Source organism: Oncorhynchus masou, chromosome 8, assembly GCF_036934945.1.
Source record: "Oncorhynchus masou masou isolate Uvic2021 chromosome 8, UVic_Omas_1.1, whole genome shotgun sequence".
Classification (NCBI taxonomy): domain Eukaryota; kingdom Metazoa; phylum Chordata; class Actinopteri; order Salmoniformes; family Salmonidae; genus Oncorhynchus; species Oncorhynchus masou.
Window position 1 is genome coordinate 15,316,514 of NC_088219.1, and position 22,159 is coordinate 15,338,672.

At 31.8% G+C, this 22,159-nt stretch overlaps 1 protein-coding gene across 4 annotated transcripts in view; it reads right to left on the bottom strand.

Moving 5' to 3' along the window:
• brd8a (bromodomain containing 8a) overlaps positions 1–22,159 on the bottom strand; it is a 48,151-nt gene that overhangs the window by 20,393 nt on the left and 5,599 nt on the right. For 3 of the 4 annotated variants that reach the window (XM_064971588.1, XM_064971587.1, XM_064971591.1), the window contains 2 exons: positions 21,875–22,018; positions 21,424–21,557 (listed from right to left, as the gene is read on the bottom strand). In XM_064971588.1, the coding sequence (XP_064827660.1) occupies positions 21,424–21,557; positions 21,875–22,018 (278 nt within the window). The remainder of the gene's footprint in view (positions 1–21,423; positions 21,558–21,874; positions 22,019–22,159) is intronic. The other variant, XM_064971589.1, reaches the window with a different exon arrangement.

A 22,159-nucleotide genomic window follows, 5' to 3' on the forward strand; every position in this document is an offset into this window, starting at 1 on the left:
ATTGGTCATAGTATGGATATAGTTAGTATGCTTATTGGTCATAGTATGGATATAGTTAGTATGGATATAGTTAGTATGGATATAGTTAGTATGCTTATTGGTCATAGTATGGATATGGTTAGTATGCTTATTGGTCATAGTATGGATATAGTTAGTATGCTTATTGGTCATAGTATGGATATAGTTAGTATGGATATAGTTAGTATGGATATAGTTAGTATGCTTATTGGTCATAGTATGGATATAGTTAGTATGGATATAGTTAGTATGCTTATTGGTCATAGTATGGATATAGTTAGTATGCTTATTGGTCATAGTATGGATATAGTTAGTATGGATATAGTTAGTATGCTTATTGGTCATAGTATGGATATAGTTAGTATGGATATAGTTAGTATGCTTATTGGTCATAGTATGGATATAGTTAGTATGCTTATTGGTCATAGTATGGATATAGTTAGTATGGATATAGTTAGTATGCTTATTGGTCATAGTATGGATATAGTTAGTATGCTTATTGGTTATAGTATGGATATAGTTATGTTATTGGTCATAGTATGGGTATAGTTAGTATGCTTATTGGTCATAGTATGGATATAGTTAGTATGGATATAGTTAGTATGCTTATTGGTCATAGTATGGATATAGTTAGTATGGATATAGTTAGAATGCTTATTGGTCATAGTATGGATATAGTTAGTATGGATATAGTAAGTATGCTTATTGGTCATAGTATGGATATAGTTAGTATGCTTATTGGTCATAGTATGGATATAGTTAGTATGGATATAGTTAGTATGGATATAGTCAGTATGCTTATTGGTCATAGTATGGATATAGTTAGTATGGATATAGTTAGTATGCTTATTGGTCATAGTATGGATATAGTTAGTATGCTTATTGGTCATAGTATGGATATAGTCAGTATGGATATAGTTAGTATGGATATAGTCAGTATGCTTATTGGTCATAGTATGGATAGAGTTAATATGGATATAGTTAGTATGGATATAGTTAGTATGCTTATTGGTCATAGTATGGATATAGTTAGTATGGATATAGTTAGTATGCTTATTGGTCATAGTATGGATATAGTTAGTATGGATATAGTTAGTATGCTTATTGGTCATAGTATGGATATAGTTAGTATGGATATAGTTAGTATGCTTATTGGTCATAGTATGGATATAGTCAGTATGCTTATTGGTTACAATATGGATAGAGTTAGAATGCTTATTGGTCATAGTATGGATATAGTTAGTATGGATATAGTTAGTATGGATATAGTTAGTATGCTTATTGGTCATAGTATGGATATAGTTAGTATGGATATAGTTAGTATGGATATAGTTAGTATGCTTATTGGTCATAGTATGGATATAGTTAGTATGGATATAGTTAGTATGGATATAGTTAGTATGCTTATTGGTCATAGTATGGATATAGTTAGTATGGATATAGTTAGTATGCTTATTGGTCATAGTATGGATATAGTTAGTATGGATATAGTTAGTATGCTTATTGGTCATAGTATGGATATAGTTAGTATGGATATAGTTAGTATGCTTATTGGTTATAGTATGGATATAGTTAGTATGCTTATTGGTCATAGTATGGATATAGTTAGTATGCTTATTGGTCATAGTATGGATATAGTTAGTATGCTTATTGGTCATAGTATGGATATAGTTAGTATGGATATGTTAGTATGCTTATTGGTCATAGTATGGATATAGTGCTTAGTTAGTATGGATATAGTTAGTATGCTTATTGGTCATAGTATGGATATAGTTAGTATGCTTATTGGTTATAGTATAGATATAGTTAGTATGCTTATTGGTTATAGTATGGATATAGTTAGTATGCTTATTGGACATAGTATGGATATGGTCAGTATGGATATAGTCAGTATGCTTATTGGTCATAGTATGGATATAGTTAGTATGCTTATTGGTTATAGTATGGATAGAGTTAGTATGGATATAGTTAGAATGCTTATTGGTTATAGTATGGATATAGTTAGTATGGATATAGTTAGAAAGCTTATTGGTCAGAGTATGGATATAGTTAGTATGCTTATTGGTTATAGTATGGATATAGTTAGTATGGATATAGTTAGTATGCTTATTGGTCATAGTTAGTATGGATATAGTTAGTATGCTTATTGGTCATAGTATGGATATAGTTAGTATGCTTATTGGTCATAGTTAGTATGGATATAGTTAGTATGCTTATTGGTCATAGTATGGATATAGTTAGTATGCTTATTGGTCATAGTATGGATATAGTTAGTATGGATATAGTTAGTATGCTTATTGGTCATAGTATGGATATAGTTAGTATGGATATAGTTAGTATGCTTATTGGTCATAGTATGGATATAGTTAGTATGCTTATTGGTCATAGTATGGATATAGTTAGTATGGATATAGTTAGTATGGATATAGTTAGTATGCTTATTGGTAATAGTATGGATATAGTTAGTATGCTTATTGGTCATAGTATGGATATAGTTAGTATGCTTATTGGTCATAGTATGGATATAGTTAGTATGGATATAGTTAGTATGCTTATTGGTCATAGTATGGATATAGTTATGGATATAGTTAGTATGCTTATTGGTCATAGTATGGATATAGTTAGTATGCTTATTGGTCATAGTATGGATATAGTTAGTATGGATATAGTTAGTATGCTTATTGGTCATAGTATGGATATAGTTAGTATGCTTATTGGTCATAGTATGGATATAGTCAGTATGCTTATTGGTCATAGTATGGATATAGTTAGTATGCTTATTGGTCATAGTATGGATATAGTTAGTATGGATATAGTTAGTATGCTTATTGGTCATAGTATGGATATAGTTAGTATGGATATAGTTAGAATGCTTATTGGTCATAGTATGGATATAGTTAGTATGGATATAGTAAGTATGCTTATTGGTCATAGTATGGATATAGTTAGTATGGATATAGTTAGTATGCTTATTGGTCATAGTATGGATATAGTTAGTATATATAGTTAGTATGCTTATTGGTCATAGTATGGATATAGTTAGTATGGATATAGTTAGAATGCTTATTGGTCATAGTATGGATATAGTTAGTATGGATATAGTAAGTATGCTTATTGGTCATAGTATGGATATAGTTAGTATGTTTATTGGTCATAGTATGGATATAGTTAGTATGGATATAGTTAGTATGGATATAGTTAGAATGCTTATTGGTCATAGTATGGATATAGTTAGTCATAGTTATTGGTCATGTATGGATATAGTTAGTATGGATATAGTTAGTATGCTTATTGGTCATAGTATGGATATAGTTAGTATGGATATAGTTAGTATGCTTATTGGTCATAGTATGGATATAGTTAGTATGGATATATTAGGGTCATAGTATGGTCATATAGTTAGTATGGATATAGTTAGTATGCTTATTGGTCATAGTATGGATATAGTTATATAGTTATATGCTTATTGGTTATAGTATGGATATAGTTAGTATGGATATAGTCAGTATGCTTATTGGTCATAGTATGGATATAGTTAGTATGCTTATTGGTCATAGTATGGATATAGTTAGTATGGAAATAGTCTATATTGGTCATAGTATGGATATAGTTAGTATGGATATAGTTAGTATGCTTATTGGTCATAGTATGGATATAGTTAGTATGGATATAGTCAGTATGCTTATTGGTCATAGTATGGATATAGTTTGTATGGATATAGTCAGTATGCTTATTGGTCATAGTATGGATATAGTTAGTATGCTTATTGGTCATAGTATGGATATAGTCAGTATGCTTATTGGTCATAGTATGGATATAGTTAGTATGCTTATTGGTCATAGTATGGATATAGTTAGTATGGATATAGTCAGTATGCTTATTGGTCATAGTATGGATATAGTCAGTATGGATATAGTTAGTATGCTTATTGGTAATAGTATGGATATAGTTAGTATGGATATAGTTAGTATGCTTATTGGTCATAGTATGGATATAGTCAGTATGGATATAGTTAGTATGCTTATTGGTCATAGTATGGATATAGTCAGTATGCTTATTGGTCATAGTATGGATATAGTCAGTATGCTTATTGGTCATAGTATGGATATAGTTAGTATGGATATAGTTAGTATGCTTATTGGTCATAGTATGGATATAGTCAGTATGGATATAGTTAGTATGGATATAGTCAGTATGCTTATTGGTCATAGTATGGATAGAGTTAATATGGATATAGTTAGTATGGATATAGTTAGTATGGATATAGTTAGTATGCTTATTGGTCATAGTATGGATATAGTTAGTATGGATATAGTTAGAATGCTTATTGGTCATAGTATGGATATAGTTAGTATGGATATAGTAAGTATGCTTATTGGTCATAGTATGGATATAGTTAGTATGGATATAGTTAGTATGCTTATTGGTCATAGTATGGATATAGTCATATGCTTATTGTTAGGATATTAGCTTATTGGTCATAGTATGGATATAGTTAGTATGGATATAGTCAGTATGCTTATTGGTCATAGTATGGATATAGTTAGTATGGATATAGTTAGTATGGATATAGTTAGTATGCTTATTGGTCATAGTATGGATATAGTTAGTATGGATATAGTTAGTATGGATATAGTTAGTATGCTTATTGGTCATAGTATGGATATAGTTAGTATGGATATAGTTAGAATGCTTATTGGTCATAGTATGGATATAGTTAGTATGGATATAGTAAGTATGCTTATTGGTCATAGTATGGATATAGTTAGTATGGATATAGTTAGTATGCTTATTGGTCATAGTATGGATATAGTTAGTATGGATATAGTTAGTATGCTTATTGGTCATAGTATGGATATAGTTAGTATGGATATAGTTAGAATGCTTATTGGTCATAGTATGGATATAGTTAGTATGGATATAGTAAGTATGCTTATTGGTCATAGTATGGATATAGTTAGTATGTTTATTGGTCATAGTATGGATATAGTTAGTATGGATATAGTTAGAATGCTTATTGGTCATAGTATGGATATAGTTAGTATGGATATAGTCAGTATGCTTATTGGTCATAGTATGGATATAGTTAGTATGGATATAGTTAGTATGCTTATTGGTCATAGTATGGATATAGTTAGTATGGATATAGTTAGTATGCTTATTGGTCATAGTATGGATATAGTTAGTATGGATATAGTTAGAATGCTTATTGGTCATAGTATGGATATAGTCAGTATGCTTATTGGTCATAGTATGGATATAGTTAGTATGCTTATTGGTTACAATATGGATAGAGTTAGAATGCTTATTGGTCATAGTATGGATATAGTTAGTATGCTTATTGGTTATAGTATGGATATAGTTAGTATGGAAATAGTCAGTATGCTTATTGGTCATAGTATGGATATAGTTAGTATGCTTATTGGTCATAGTATGGATATAGTTAGTATGGATATAGTCAGTATGCTTATTGGTCATAGTATGGATATAGTTAGTATGCTTATTGGTCATAGTATGGATATAGTCAGTATGCTTATTGGTCATAGTATGGATATAGTTAGTATGGATATAGTTAGTATGGATATAGTCAGTATGCTTATTGGTCATAGTATGGATATAGTCAGTATGGATATAGTTAGTATGCTTATTGGTAATAGTATGGATATAGTTAGTATGGATATAGTTAGTATGCTTATTGGTCATAGTATGGATATAGTCAGTATGGATATAGTTAGTATGCTTATTGGTCATAGTATGGATATAGTCAGTATGCTTATTGGATAGTATGGATATAGTATATGCTTATTGGTCATAGTATGGATATAGTTAGTATGGATATAGTTAGTATGCTTATTGGTCATAGTATGGATATAGTCAGTATGGATATAGTTAGTATGGATATAGTTAGTATGCTTATTGGTCATAGTATGGATATAGTTAGTATGGATATAGTTAGTATGGATATAGTTAGTATGCTTATTGGTTATAGTATGGATATAGTTAGTATGGATATAGTTAGTATGCTTATTGGTCATAGATTGGATATAGTCAGTATGCTTATTGGTCATAGTATGGATATAGTTAGTATGCTTATTGGTTATAGTATGGATATAGTTAGTATGCTTATTGGTCATAGTATGGATATAGTTAGTATGGATATAGTTAGTATGCTTATTGGTCATAGTATGGATATAGTCAGTATGGATATAGTTAGTATGGATATAGTCAGTATGCTTATTGGTCATAGTATGGATATAGTTAATATGGATATAGTTATATGGATATAGTTAGTATGGATATAGTTAGTATGGGTCATAGTATGGATATAGTTAGTATGGATATAGTTAGAATGCTTATTGGTCATAGTATGGATATAGTCAGTAGTTATTGGTTACAATATGGATAGAGTTAGAATGCTTATTGGTCATAGTATGGATATAGTTAGTATGGATATAGTCTATGCTTATTGGTCATAGTATGGATATAGTTAGTATGGATATAGTTAGTATGGATATAGTTAGTATGCTTATTGGTCATAGTATGGATATAGTAGTATGGATATAGTTAGTATGGATATAGTTAGTATGCTTATTGGTTATAGTATGGATATAGTTAGTATGGATATAGTTAGTATGCTTATTGGTCATAGTATGGATATAGTTAGTATGGATATAGTTAGTATGCTTATTGGTCATAGTATGGATATAGTTAGTATGGATATAGTTAGTATGCTTATTGGTCATAGTATGGATATAGTTAGTATGCTTATTGGTCATAGTATGGATATAGTTAGTATGCTTATTGGTCATAGTATGGATATAGTTAGTATGCTTATTGGTCATAGTATGGATATAGTTAGTATGGATAGTTATATGCTTATTGGTCATAGTATGGATATAGTTAGTATGGATATAGTTAGTATGCTTATTGGTCATAGTATGGATATAGTTAGTATGCTTATTGGTTATAGTATGGATATAGTTAGTATGCTTATTGGTTATAGTATGGATATAGTTAGTATGCTTATTGACATAGTATGGATATGGTCAGTATGGATATAGTCAGTATGCTTATTGGTCATAGTATGGATATAGTTAGTATGCTTATTGGTTATAGTATGTAGAGTTAGTATGGATATAGTTAGTATGCTTATTGGTTATAGTATGGATATAGTTAGTATGGATATAGTTAGAAAGCTTATTGGTCATAGTATGGATATAGTTAGTATGCTTATTGGTCATAGTATGGATATAGTTAGTATGGATATAGTTAGTATGCTTATTGGTCATAGTAGTATGGATATAGTTAGTATGCTTATTGGTCATAGTATGGATATAGTTAGTATGGGTCATATATGTATAGTTAGTATGGATATAGTTAGTATGCTTATTGGTCATAGTATGGATATAGTTAGTATGGATATAGTTAGTATGCTTATTGGTCATAGTATGGATATAGTTAGTATGGATATATGTATAGTTATGCTTATTGGTCATAGTATGGATATATTGTCAGTATGGATATAGTTAGTATGCTTATTGGTCATAGTATGGATATAGTTAGTATGGATATAGTTAGTATGCTTATTGGTCATAGTATGGATATAGTTAGTATGGATATAGTTAGTATGCTTATTGGTCATAGTATGGATATAGTTAGTATGCTTATTGGTCATAGTATGGATATAGTTAGTATGCTTATTGGTCATAGTATGGATATAGTCAGTATGCTTATTGGTCATAGTATGGATATAGTTAGTATGCTTATTGGTCATAGTATGGATATAGTTAGTATGCTTATTGGTCATAGTATGGATATAGTTAGTATGGATATAGTTAGAATGCTTATTGGTCATAGTATGGATATAGTTAGTATGCTTATTGGTCATAGTATGGATATAGTTAGTATGGATATAGTTAGTATGCTTATTGGTCATAGTATGGATATAGTTAGTATGGATATAGTTAGTATGCTTATTGGTCATAGTATGGATATAGTTAGTATGGATATATTGATAGTATGGATATAGTTAGTATGGATATAGTTAGTATGCTTATTGGTCATAGTATGGATATAGTTAGTATGCTTATTGGTCATAGTATGGATATAGTTAGTATGGATTATTGGTCATAGTATGGATATAGTTAGAATGCTTATTGGTCATAGTATGGATATAGTTAGTATGGATATAGTCTTATTGGTCATAGTATGGATATAGTTAGTATGGATATAGTTAGTATGCTTATTGGTCATAGTATGGATATAGTTAGTATGCTATAGTTATAGTATGGATATAGTTAGTATGGATATTATTGGTCATAGTATGGATATAGTTAGTATGGATATAGTTAGTATGCTTATTGGTCATAGTATGGATATAGTTAGTATGCTTATTGGTCATAGTATGGATATAGTTAGTATGCTTATTGGTTATAGTATGGATATAGTCAGTATGGATATAGTATAGTATGGATATAGTTAGTATGCTTATTGGTCATAGTATGGATATAGTATGGATATAGTCAGATGCTTATTGGTCATAGTATGGATATAGTTAGTATGCTTATTGGTCATAGTATGGATATAGTTAGTATGCTTATTGGTCATAGTATGGATATAGTTAGTATGCTTATTGGTCATAGTATGGATATAGTTAGTATGGATATAGTTAGTATGCTTATTGGTCATAGTATGGATATAGTTAGTATGGATATAGTTAGTATGCTTATTGGTCATAGTATGGATATAGTTAGTATGGATATAGTTAGTATGCTTATTGGTCATAGTATGGATATAGTCAGTATGGATATAGTTAGTATGCTTATTGGTTATAGTATGGATATAGTTAGTATGCTTATTGGTCATAGTATGGATATAGTTAGTATGCTTATTGGTCATAGTATGGATATAGTATATGCTTATTGGTCATAGTATGGATATAGTTAGTATGCTTATTGGTCATAGTATGGATATAGTTAGTATGGATATAGTTAGTATGCTTATTGGTCATAGTATGGATATAGTTAGTATGCTTATTGGTCATAGGATATGTTAGATGGATATAGTTAGTATGGATATAGTTATTGGTCATAGTATGGATATAGTTAGATGCTTATTGGTCATAGTATGGATATAGTTAGTATGGGTCATAGTATGGATATAGTTAGTATGCTTATTGGTCATAGTATGGATATAGTTAGTATGCTTATTGGTCATAGTATGGATATAGTTAGTATGGATATAGTTAGTATGCTTATTGGTCATAGTATGGATATAGTTAGATATTGGTTATAGTATGGATATAGTTAGTATGGATATAGTTAGTATGCTTATTGGTCATAGTATGGATATAGTTAGTATGGATATAGTTAGTATGGATATAGTTAGTATGGATATAGTTAGTATGCATTAGTATGTATGGATATGATATAGTTAGTATGCTTATTGGTCATAGTATGGATATAGTTAGTATGCTTATTGGTCATAGTATGGATATAGTTAGTATGCTTATTGATAGTATGGATATAGTTAGTATGCTTATTGGTCATAGTATGGATATAGTTAGTATGCTTATTGGTCATAGTATGGATATAGTTAGTATGGATATAGTTAGTATGGATATAGTTAGTATGCTTATATAGTATGGATATAGCTTATTGGTCATAGTATGGATATAGTTAGTATGCTTATTGGTCATAGTATGGATATAGTTAGTATGGATATAGTTAGAATGCTTATTGGTCATAGTATGGATATAGTTAGTATGCTTATTGGTCATAGTATGGATATAGTTAGTATGGATATAGTTAGTATGGATATAGTTAGTATGCTTATTGGTCATAGTATGGATATAGTTAGTATGCTTAGTCAGTATGGATATAGTTAGTATGCTTATTGGTCATAGTATGGATATAGTCAGTATGCTTATTGGTTAGTATGGATATAGTTAGTATGCTTATTGGTTATAGTATGGATATAGTTAGTATGGATATAGTTAGTATGCTTATTGGTCATAGTATGGATATAGTTAGTATGCTTATTGGTCATAGTATGGATATAGTTAGTATGCTTATTGGTCATAGTATGGATATAGTTAGTATGCTTATTGGTCATAGTATGGATATAGTTAGTATGGATATAGTTAGTATGCTTATTGGTCATGGATATAGTTAGTATATGGATATAGTTAGTATGCTTATTGGTCATAGTATGGATATAGTTAGTATGGATATAGTTAGTATGCTTATTGGTCATAGTATGGATATAGTTAGTATGCTTATTGGTTAGTATGGATATGGATATAGTTAGTATGGATATAGTTAGTATGGATATTGGTCATAGTATGGATATAGTTAGTATGCTTATTGGTCATAGTATGGATATAGTTAGTATGCTTATTGGTCATAGTATGGATATAGTTAGTATGATATAGTTAGTATGGATATAGTTAGTATGCTTATTGGTCATAGTATGGATATAGTTAGTATGGATATAGTTAGTATGCTTATTGGTCATAGTATGGATATAGTTAGTATGCTTATTGGTCATAGTATGGATATAGTTAGTATGGATATAGTTAGTATGCTTATTGGTCATAGTATGGATATAGTTAGTATGCTTATTGGTCATAGTATGGATATAGTTAGTATGGATATAGTTAGTATGCTTATTGGTCATAGTATGGATATAGTTAGTATGGGTCATAGTATGGATATAGTTAGTATGGATATAGTTAGTATGCTTATTGGTCATAGTATGGATATAGTTAGTATGGATATAGTTAGTATGCTTATTGGTCATAGTATGGATATAGTTAGTATGGATATAGCTTATTGGTCATAGTATGGATATAGTTAGTATGCTTATTGGTCATAGTATGGATATAGTTAGTATGCTTATTGGTCATAGTATGGATATAGTTAGTATGCTTATTGGTTATAGTATGGATATAGTTAGTATGGATATAGTAGTATGGATATAGTTAGTATGCTTATTGGTCATAGTATGGATATAGTTAGTATGGATATAGTCAGTATGCTTATTGGTATAGTATGGATATAGTTAGTATGCTTATTGGTCATAGTATGGATATAGTTAGTATGGATATAGTTAGTATGCTTATTGGTCATAGTATGGATATAGTTAGTATGGATATAGTTAGTATGCTTATTGGTCATAGTATGGATATAGTTAGTATGCTTATTGTATAGTATGATATAGTTAGTATGTTAGTTAGTATGCTTATTGGTCATAGTATGGATATGGTTAGTATGGATATAGTGCTTATTGGTCATAGTATGGATATAGTTAGTATGGATATAGTTAGTATGCTATGGATATAGTTAGTATGCTTATTGGTCATAGTATGGATATAGTTAGTATGGATATAGTTAGTATGCTTATTGGTCATAGTATGGATATAGTTAGTATGGATATAGTTAGTATGCTTATTGGTCATAGTATGGATATAGTTAGTATGGATATAGTCAGTATGCTTATTGGTCATAGTATGGATATAGTTAGTATGGATATAGTCAGTATGCTTATTGGTCATAGTATGGATATAGTTAGTATGGATATATAGGATATAGTTAGTATGCTTATTGGTCATAGTATGGATATAGTTAGTATGGATATAGTTAGTATGTTATTGGTCATAGTATGGATATAGTTAGTATGCTTATTGGTCATAGTATGGATATAGTTAGTATGGATATAGTTAGTATGCTTATTGGTCATAGTATGGATATAGTTAGTATGGATATAGTTAGTATGCTTATTGGTCATAGTATGGATATAGTTAGTATGGGTCATAGTATGTATAGTTATATGCTTATTGGTCATAGTATGGATATATATATGTAGTATGGATATATGCTTATTGGTCATAGTATGGATATAGTTAGTATGCTTATTGGTATAGTATGGATATAGTTAGTATGCTTATTGGTCATAGTATGGATATAGTTAGTATGGATATAGTTAGTATGGATATAGTAGTATGGATATAGTTAGTATGGATATAGTTAGTATGCTTATTGGTCATAGTATGGATATAGTTAGTATGCTTATTGGTCATAGTATGGATATAGTTAGTATGCCTATTGATATATGGATATAGGTAGTATGCTTATTGGTCATAGTATGGATATAGTTAGTATGGATATAGTCAGTATGCTTATTGGTCATAGTATGGATATAGTTAGTATGGATATAGTTAGTATGCTTATTGGTCATAGTATGGATATAGTTAGTATGCTTATTGGTCATAGTATGGATATAGTTAGTATGCTTATTGGTTATAGTATGGATATAGTTAGAATGCTTATTGGTCATAGTATGGATATAGTTAGTATGGATATAGTTAGTATGCTTATTGGTCATAGTATGGATATAGTTAGTATGCTTATTGGTCATAGTATGGAAATAGTTAGTATGCTTATTGGTCATAGTATGGATATAGTTAGTATGGATATAGTTAGTATGCTTATTGGTCATAGTATGGATATAGTCAGTATGCTTATTGGTTATAGTATGGATATAGTTAGTATGCTTATTGGTCATAGTATGGATATAGTTAGTATGGATATAGTTAGTATGCTTATTGGTTATAGTATGGATATAGTTAGTATGGATATAGTCAGTATGCTTATTGGTCATAGTATGGATATAGTTAGTATGCTTATTGGTCATAGTATGGATATAGTTAGTATGCTTATTGGTCATAGTATGGATATAGTTAGTATGCTTATTGGTCATAGTATGGATATAGTTAGTATGCTTATTGGTCATAGTATGGATATAGTTAGAATGCTTATTGGTCATAGTATGGATATAGTTAGTATGCTTATTGGTCATAGTATGGATATAGTTAGTATGGATATAGTTAGTATGCTTATTGGTCATAGTATGGATATAGTTAGTACGGATATAGTTAGTATGCTTATTGGTCATAGTATGGATATAGTTAGAATGCTTATTGGTCATAGTATGGATATAGTTAGAATGCTTATTGGTCATAGTATGGATATAGTTAGTATGCTTATTGGTCATAGTATGGATATAGTTAGTATGGATATAGTTAGTATGGATATAGTTAGTATGCTTATTGGTCATAGTATGGATATAGTTAGTATGGATATAGTTAGTATGCTTATTGGTCATAGTATGGATATAGTTAGTATGCTTATTGGTTATAGTATGGATATAGTTAGTATGCTTATTGGTCATAGTATGGATATAGTTAGTATGGATATAGTTAGTATGCTTATTGGCCATAGTATGGATATAGTTAGTATGCTTATTGGTCATAGTATGGATATAGTTAGTATGCTTATTGGTTATAGTATGGATATAGTCAGTATGGATATAGTTAATATGGATATAGTTAGTATGGATATAATTAGTATGCTTATTGGTCATAGTATGGATATAGTTAGAATGCTTATTGGTCATAGTATGGATATAGTTAGTATGCTTATTGGTCATAGTATGGATATAGTTAGTATGCTTATTGGTCATAGTATGGATATAGTTAGTATGGATATAGTTAGTATGCTTATTGGTCATAGTATGGATATAGTTAGTATGGATATAGTTAGTATGCTTATTGGTCATAGTATGGATATAGTTAGTATGCTTATTGGTTATAGTATGGATATAGTTAGTATGCTTATTGGTCATAGTATGGATATAGTTAGTATGGATATAGTTAGTATGGATATAGTCGGTATGCTTATTGGTCATAGTATGGATATAGTTAGTATGCTTATTGGTCATAGTATGGATATAGTTAGTATGCTCATTGGTTATAGTATGGATATAGTTAGAATGCTTATTGGTCATAGTATGGATATAGTTAGTATGGATATAGTTAGTATGCTTATTGGTCATAGTATGGATATAGTTAGTATGCTTATTGGTCATAGTATGGATATAGTTAGTATGCTTATTGGTCATAGTATGGATATAGTTAGTATGCTTATTGGTTATAGTATGGATATAGTCAGTATGGATATAGTTAATATGGATATAGTTAGTATGGATATAGTTAGTATGCTTATTGGTCATAGTATGGATATAGTTAGAATGCTTATTGGTCATAGTATGGATATAGTTAGTATGCTTATTGGTCATAGTATGGATATAGTTAGTATGCTTATTGGTCATAGTATGGATATAGTTAGTATGCTTATTGGTCATAGTATGGATATAGTTAGTATGGATATAGTTAGTATGCTTATTGGTCATAGTATGGATATAGTTAGTATGGATATAGTTAGTATGCTTATTGGTCATAGTATGGATATAGTTAGTATGCTTATTGGTTATAGTATGGATATAGTTAGTATGCTTATTGGTCATAGTATGGATATAGTTAGTATGGATATAGTTAGTATGGATATAGTCGGTATGCTTATTGGTCATAGTATGGATATAGTTAGAATGCTTATTGGTCATAGTATGGATATAGTTAGTATGCTCATTGGTTATAGTATGGATATAGTTAGAATGCTTATTGGTCATAGTATGGATATAGTTAGTATGGATATAGTTAGTATGCTTATTGGTCATAGTATGGATATAGTTAGTATGCTTATTGGTCATAGTATGGACATAGTTAGTATGCTTATTGGTCATAGTATGGATATACTTAGTATGCTTATTGGTCATAGTATGGATATAGTTAGAATGCTTATTGGTCATAGTATGGATATAGTTAGAATGCTTATTGGTCATAGTATGGATATAGTTAGTATGCTTATTGGTCATAGTATGGATATAGTTAGTATGGATATAGTTAGTATGGATATAGTTAGTATGCTTATTGGTCATAGTATGGATATACTTAGTATGCTTATTGGTCATAGTATGGATATAGTTAGAATGCTTATTGGTCATAGTATGGATATAGTTAGTATGCTTATTGGTTATAGTATGGATATAGTTAGTATGCTTATTGGTCATAGTATGGATATAGTTAGTACGGATATAGTTAGTATGCTTATTGGTCATAGTATGGATATAGTTAGTATGCTTATTGGTTATAGTATGGATATAGTTAGTATGCTTACTGGTCATAGTATGGATATAGTTAGTATGGATATAGTTAGTATGCTTATTGGTCATAGTATGGATATAGTTAGTATACTTATTGGTCATAGTATGGATATAGTTAGTATGCTTATTGGTTATAGTATGGATATAGTCAGTATGGATATAGTTAATATGGATATAGTTAGTATGGATATAGTTAGTATGCTTATTGGTCATAGTATGGATATAGTTAGAATGCTTATTGGTCATAGTATGGATATAGTTAGTATGCTTATTGGTCATAGTATGGATATAGTTAGTATGCTTATTGGTCATAGTATGGATATAGTTAGTATGGATATAGTTAGAAAGCTTATTGGTCATAGTATGGATATAGTTAGTATGCTTATTGGTCATAGTATGGATATAGTTAGTATGGATATAGTTAGTATGCTTATTGGTCATAGTATGGATATAGTCAGTATGCTTATTGGTTATAGTATGGATATAGTTAGTATGGATATAGTTAGTATGCTTATTGGTCATAGTATGGATATAGTTAGAATGCTTATTGGTCATAGTATGGATATAGTTAGTATGGATATAGTCAGTATGCTTATTGGTCATAGTATGGATATAGTTAGTATGGATATAGTTAGTATGCTTATTGGTCATAGTATGGATATAGTTAGTATGGATATAGTTAGAATGCTTATTGGTCATAGTATGGATATAGTCAGTATGCTTATTGGTCATAGTATGGATATAGTTAGTATGCTTATTGGTTACAATATGGATAGAGTTAGAATGCTTATTGGTCATAGTATGGATATAGTTAGTATGCTTATTGGTCATAGTATGGATATAGTTAGTATGGATATAGTCAGTATGCTTATTGGTTATAGTATGGATATAGTTAGTATGCTTATTGGTTATAGTATGGATATAGTTAGTATGGATATAGTTAGTATGCTTATTGGTCATAGTATGGATATAGTTAGTATGGATATAGTCAGTATGCTTATTGGTCATAGTATGGATATAGTTAGTATGCTTATTGGTCATAGTATGGACATAGTTAGTATGCTTATTGGTCATAGTATGGATATAGTTAGTATGCTTATTGGTCATAGTATGGATATAGTTAGTATGGATATAGTTAGTATGGATATAGTTAGTATGCTTATTGGTCATAGTATGGATATACTTAGTATGCTTATTGGTCATAGTATGGATATAGTTAGAATGCTTATTGGTCATAGTATGGATATAGTTAGTATGCTTATTGGTTATAGTATGGATATAGTTAGTATGCTTATTGGTCATAGTATGGATATAGTTAGTACGGATATAGTTAGTATGCTTATTGGTCATAGTATGGATATAGTTAGTATGCTTATTGGTTATAGTATGGATATAGTTAGTATGCTTACTGGTCATAGTATGGATATAGTTAGTATGGATATAGTTAGTATGCTTATTGGTCATAGTATGGATATAGTTAGTATACTTATTGGTCATAGTATGGATATAGTTAGAATGCTTATTGGTCATAGTATGGATATAGTTAGAATGCTTATTGGTCATAGTATGGATATAGTTAGTATGCTTATTGGTCATAGTATGGATATAGTTAGTATGGATATAGTTAGTATGGATATAGTTAGTATGCTTATTGGTCATAGTATGGATATACTTAGTATGCTTATTGGTCATAGTATGGATATAGTTAGAATGCTTATTGGTCATAGTATGGATATAGTTAGTATGGATATAGTTAGTATGCTTATTGGTCATAGTATGGATATAGTTAGTATGCTTATTGGTCATAGTATGGACATAGTTAGTATGCTTATTGGTCATAGTATGGATATACTTAGTATGCTTATTGGTCATAGTATGGATATAGTTAGTATGCTTATTGGTCATAGTATGGATATAGTTAGAATGCTTATTGGTCATAGTATGGATATAGTTAGTATGCTTATTGGTCATAGTATGGATATAGTTAGTATGGATATAGTTAGTATGGATATAGTTAGTATGCTTATTGGTCATAGTATGGATATACTTAGTATGCTTATTGGTCATAGTATGGATATAGTTAGAATGCTTATTGGTCATAGTATGGATATAGTCAGTATGCTTATTGGTTATAGTATGGATATAGTTAGTATGCTTATTGGTCATAGTATGGATATAGTTAGTACGGATATAGTTAGTATGCTTATTGGTCATAGTATGGATATAGTTAGTATGCTTATTGGTTATAGTATGGATATAGTTAGTATGCTTACTGGTCATAGTATGGATATAGTTAGTATGGATATAGTTAGTATGCTTATTGGTCATAGTATGGATATAGTTAGTATGCTTATTGGTTATAGTATGGATATAGTCAGTATGGATATAGTTAATATGGATATAGTTAGTATGGATATAGTTAGTATGCTTATTGGTCATAGTATGGATATAGTTAGAATGCTTATTGGTCATAGTATGGATATAGTTAGTATGCTTATTGGTCATAGTATGGATATAGTTAGTATGCTTATTGGTCATAGTATGGATATAGTTAGTATGGATATAGTTAGAAAGCTTATTGGTCATAGTATGGATATAGTTAGTATGCTTATTGGTCATAGTATGGATATAGTTAGTATGGATATAGTTAGTATGCTTATTGGTCATAGTATGGATATAGTTAGAATGCTTATTGGTCATAGTATGGATATAGTTAGTATGGATATAGTCAGTATGCTTATTGGTCATAGTATGGATATAGTTAGTATGGATATAGTTAGTATGCTTATTGGTCATAGTATGGATATAGTTAGTATGGATATAGTTAGAATGCTTATTGGTCATAGTATGGATATAGTTAGTATGCTTATTGGTCATAGTATGGATATAGTTAGTATGCTTATTGGTCATAGTATGGATATAGTCAGTATGCTTATTGGTCATAGTATGGATATAGTTAGTATGCTTATTGGTTACAATATGGATAGAGTTAGAATGCTTATTGGTCATAGTATGGATATAGTTAGTATGCTTATTGGTCATAGTATGGATATAGTCAGTATGCTTATTGGTTATAGTATGGATATAGTTAGTATGCTTATTGGTTATAGTATGGATATAGTTAGTATGGATATAGTTAGTATGCTTATTGGTCATAGTATGGATATAGTTAGTATGGATATAGTCAGTATGCTTATTGGTCATAGTATGGATATAGTTAGTATGCTTATTGGTTATAGTATGGATATAGTTAGTATGGATATAGTCAGTATGCTTATTGGTCATAGTATGGATATAGTTAGTATGGATATAGTTAGTATGGATATATGGATATAGTTAGTATGGATATAGTCGGTATGCTTATTGGTCATAGTATGGATATAGTTAGTATGCTTATTGGTCATAGTATGGATATAGTTAGTATGCTTATTGGTCATAGTATGGATATAGTTAGTATGCTTATTGGTCATAGTATGGATATAGTTAGTATGGATATAGTCAGTATGCTTATTGGTCATAGTATGGATATAGTTAGTATGCTTATTGGTTACAATATGGATAGAGTTAGAATGCTTATTGGTCATAGTATGGATATAGTTAGTATGCTTATTGGTTATAGTATGGATATAGTTAGTATGCTTATTGGTTATAGTATGGATAGAGTTAGAATGCTTATTGGTCATAGTATGGATATATTTAGTATGCTTAAAGTTCCCGGATGTCATTCCACATTTGCCAAAATACGAAGTATACAAGCAGTGGACACTATTTCTGCAATTCTCCAGAAAATGGGCGTGGCTTCACAACGTTTTCAGATTTGAAGACAATGGCAGAAAATATGCAGCCCAAGTCCGATGAGAGCGGACACAAATTCAATGCTTTAACTAATTATGACAAATGTTCAGTAAATGTTGAGCAATGTAATAAAGTAATGACTTTTCAGCTAAGTTATGCTACAAGTTGTATTGGCTGACAGTTTGTTGGCTACGCTATCCTTTACACTCCACATAGCATATCATTTCAGGTACCGGTATGTTAGCTTGATACCTAAAGTTAGTTAGCTACTAATACATCGAACTAGCCAGTTTAATAACTATATGATATCTAACTAACTACCCAACATTTATTAACTTGATTATTTACGTCATTCCTAGCGAAGTGGTATAGTGCAGAATAACTGATGACTTTACGAGCACTCAACACCCATTGAATACGGCCGGTGTCAGTAAATGTTGGCAAAAAAGCTTCATTAAATTGTTTTCAGCAGCACAGTTACAGTCACCAACGCTCTGGATAACATGAAAACAGACTAACCAGCTCTGCCAGGGCGAGAAAAATGGTCAGAGTGAGGTGTTCTCTCATTTGTGCCTGGAAGTAGCAAGCCAGTTAGCTTGTGTGCTTGACTGCCGTTGTGATGGTCAGAACGAACGCTCGGATCAGCCCTACTCCTCGGCCAGAACGTCCAGTGTGCACTCTGAACACTTCGAGAGGGAAACGCTCGGAATTTACGAACGGACAAGCTGACAATGCTTGGAATTTACGAGTGCCCAGAATGCACTCTGACACTCCAGATTGAATTTACTAACACACACAAAGTCGTAAAATGTCTAGCTAGTAATTTGTTATGCTAACAAGCTGTCAAAAGATTGCATAGCAACAGCATCAACTTCCGGTAGACAGACTTAGCGCTAATATGCTCAACTGAAAGGATACTGTTCGTTTACAGTATACTAAAATTAACTAATCGTATATAGTATGTTGTATATACCCATTAAGTATGTACAGTCGTGGTCAAAAGTTTTGAGAATGACACAAATATTAATTTCCAAAAAGTTTGCTGCTTCAGTGTCTTTAGATATTTTGTCAGATGTTACTATGTAATAATGAAGTATAATTACAATCATTTCATAAGTGTCAAAGGTTTTTATTGACAATTACATGAATTTGATGCAAGGAGTCAATATTCACAGTGTTGACACTTCTTTTTCAAGACCTCTGCAATCCGCCCTGGCATGCTGTCAATTATCTTCTGGGCCACATCCTGACTGATGGCAGCCCATTGTTGCATAATCAATGCTTGGAGTTTGTCAGAATATGTGGGTTTTTGTTTGTCCACCCGCCTCTTGAGGATTGACCACAAGTTCTCAATGGGATTAAGGTCTGGGGAGTTTCCGAGCCATGGACCCAAAATATCGATGTTTTGTTCCCCGAGTCACTTAGTTATCACTTTTGCCTTATGGCAAGGTGCGCCATCACTCTGGAAAAGGCATTGTTAGTCACCAAACTGTTCCTGGATGGTTGGGAGAAGTTGCTCTCATAGGATGTGTTGGTACCATTCTTTATTCATGGCTGTGTTCTTAGGCAAAATTGTGAGTAAGCCCACTCCCTTGGCTGAGAAGCAACCCCACACATGAATGGTCTCAGGATGCTTTACTGTTGGCATGACACAGGTCTGATGGTAGCGTTCACCTTGTCTTCTCCGGACAAGCTTTACCCCAGTCCTCAGCAGTCCAATCCCTGTACTTTTTGCAGAATATCAGTTTGTCCCATGCTGCCATTCTTGACACCATCCTCCAAAAGGCCATTCTCAAAAAGTCTTCACCTCACTGTGTGTGCAGATGCACTCACACCTGCCTGCTGCCATTCCTGAGCAAGCTCTGTACTGGTGGTGCCCCGATCCCACAGCTGAATCAACTTAAGGAGACGGTCCTGGCGCTTGCTGGACTTTCTTGGGCACCCTGAAGCCTTCTTCACAACAATTGAACCGCTCTCCTTGAAGTTCTTGATGATCCGATAAATGGTTGATTTAGGCACAATCTTACTGGCAGCAATATCCTTGCCTGTGAAGCCCTTTTTGTACAAAGCAACGATGACGGCACGTGTTTCCTTGCAGGTAACCATGTTTGACAGAGGAAGAACAATGATTCCAAGCACCACCCTCCTTTTGAAGCTTCCAGTCTGTTATTCGAACTCAATCAGCATGACAGAGTGATCTCCAGCCTTTGTCTTCGTCAACACTCACACCTGTGTTAACGAGAGTATCACTGACATGATGTCAGCTGGTCCTTTTGTGGCAGGGCTGAAATGCAGTGGAAATGTTTTGGGGGGATTCAGTTCATTTGCCTTGCAAAGAGAGACTTTGCAATTAATTGCAATTCATCTGATCACTCTTCATAACATTCTTGAGTATATGCAAATGACCATGATACAAACTGAGGCAGCAGACTGTGAAAATTAATATTTGTGTCATTCTCAAAACTTTTGGCCACGACTTTAGTATACAGTATGTTAGAATGGGTATTCGAACACATCTCATGTTTTTAGGTGTGTGAGGCGTAGGAGCACCTTGTCCTCGATGATGGCGATGATGTCCCCCACTGTCTCCAGGTCCAATTCTTCTGCCATGTAGGACACCGTCACTAGGTCTTCTTCTGTCCCATCCCCTGGGCCAGGCAGGGAGGCCCCCACCTCATTCCCTCCTGTACACACACAAACACACACACACACAGATTACTAACAGCCTTATATGATTAAAATCCAATCTCTGGGTAAAGACAACAGACTGAGGACATAATCATGGGGATGTGCTTCATGTTGGAGGAGATGAGATGGACTGACAAGTCATGTACAGGAGTCTGATATTCAGGTGACAGACTGATCACACACTTATGGCCACAATCTGATGACAGACACAGAGGAGATGCTTGGTGTTGACGAAAGAATGAAGAGGATGGATGGGCAGTGATTGTACAATATAGAAGCAGAGAGTGGGAGGCAGGAAGGGAAAGGGAGAGACCTGTGTGTAGTGAGGCAGGGGAGTCCATAGTGGGGGGTGCAGCAGTGAGAAGGACACTGGAGGAGTCTGTGCTGCTGGCCAAGGAGTCCAGCGGAGTTGAGAACTGAGGCCCAGCCTCCAGCAGACGAGAAAGTGTAGGGGCACCTAACGCACACGGACACACACACACACACACACAGAGCATGCAGAGCCTTGATCTAATCAAAATGCAACGCTAAGCAATACTACATTTTAACTATTAGATGGGGAAAATGTTTGTTGACTTGATTGAACTAATTTATGCGG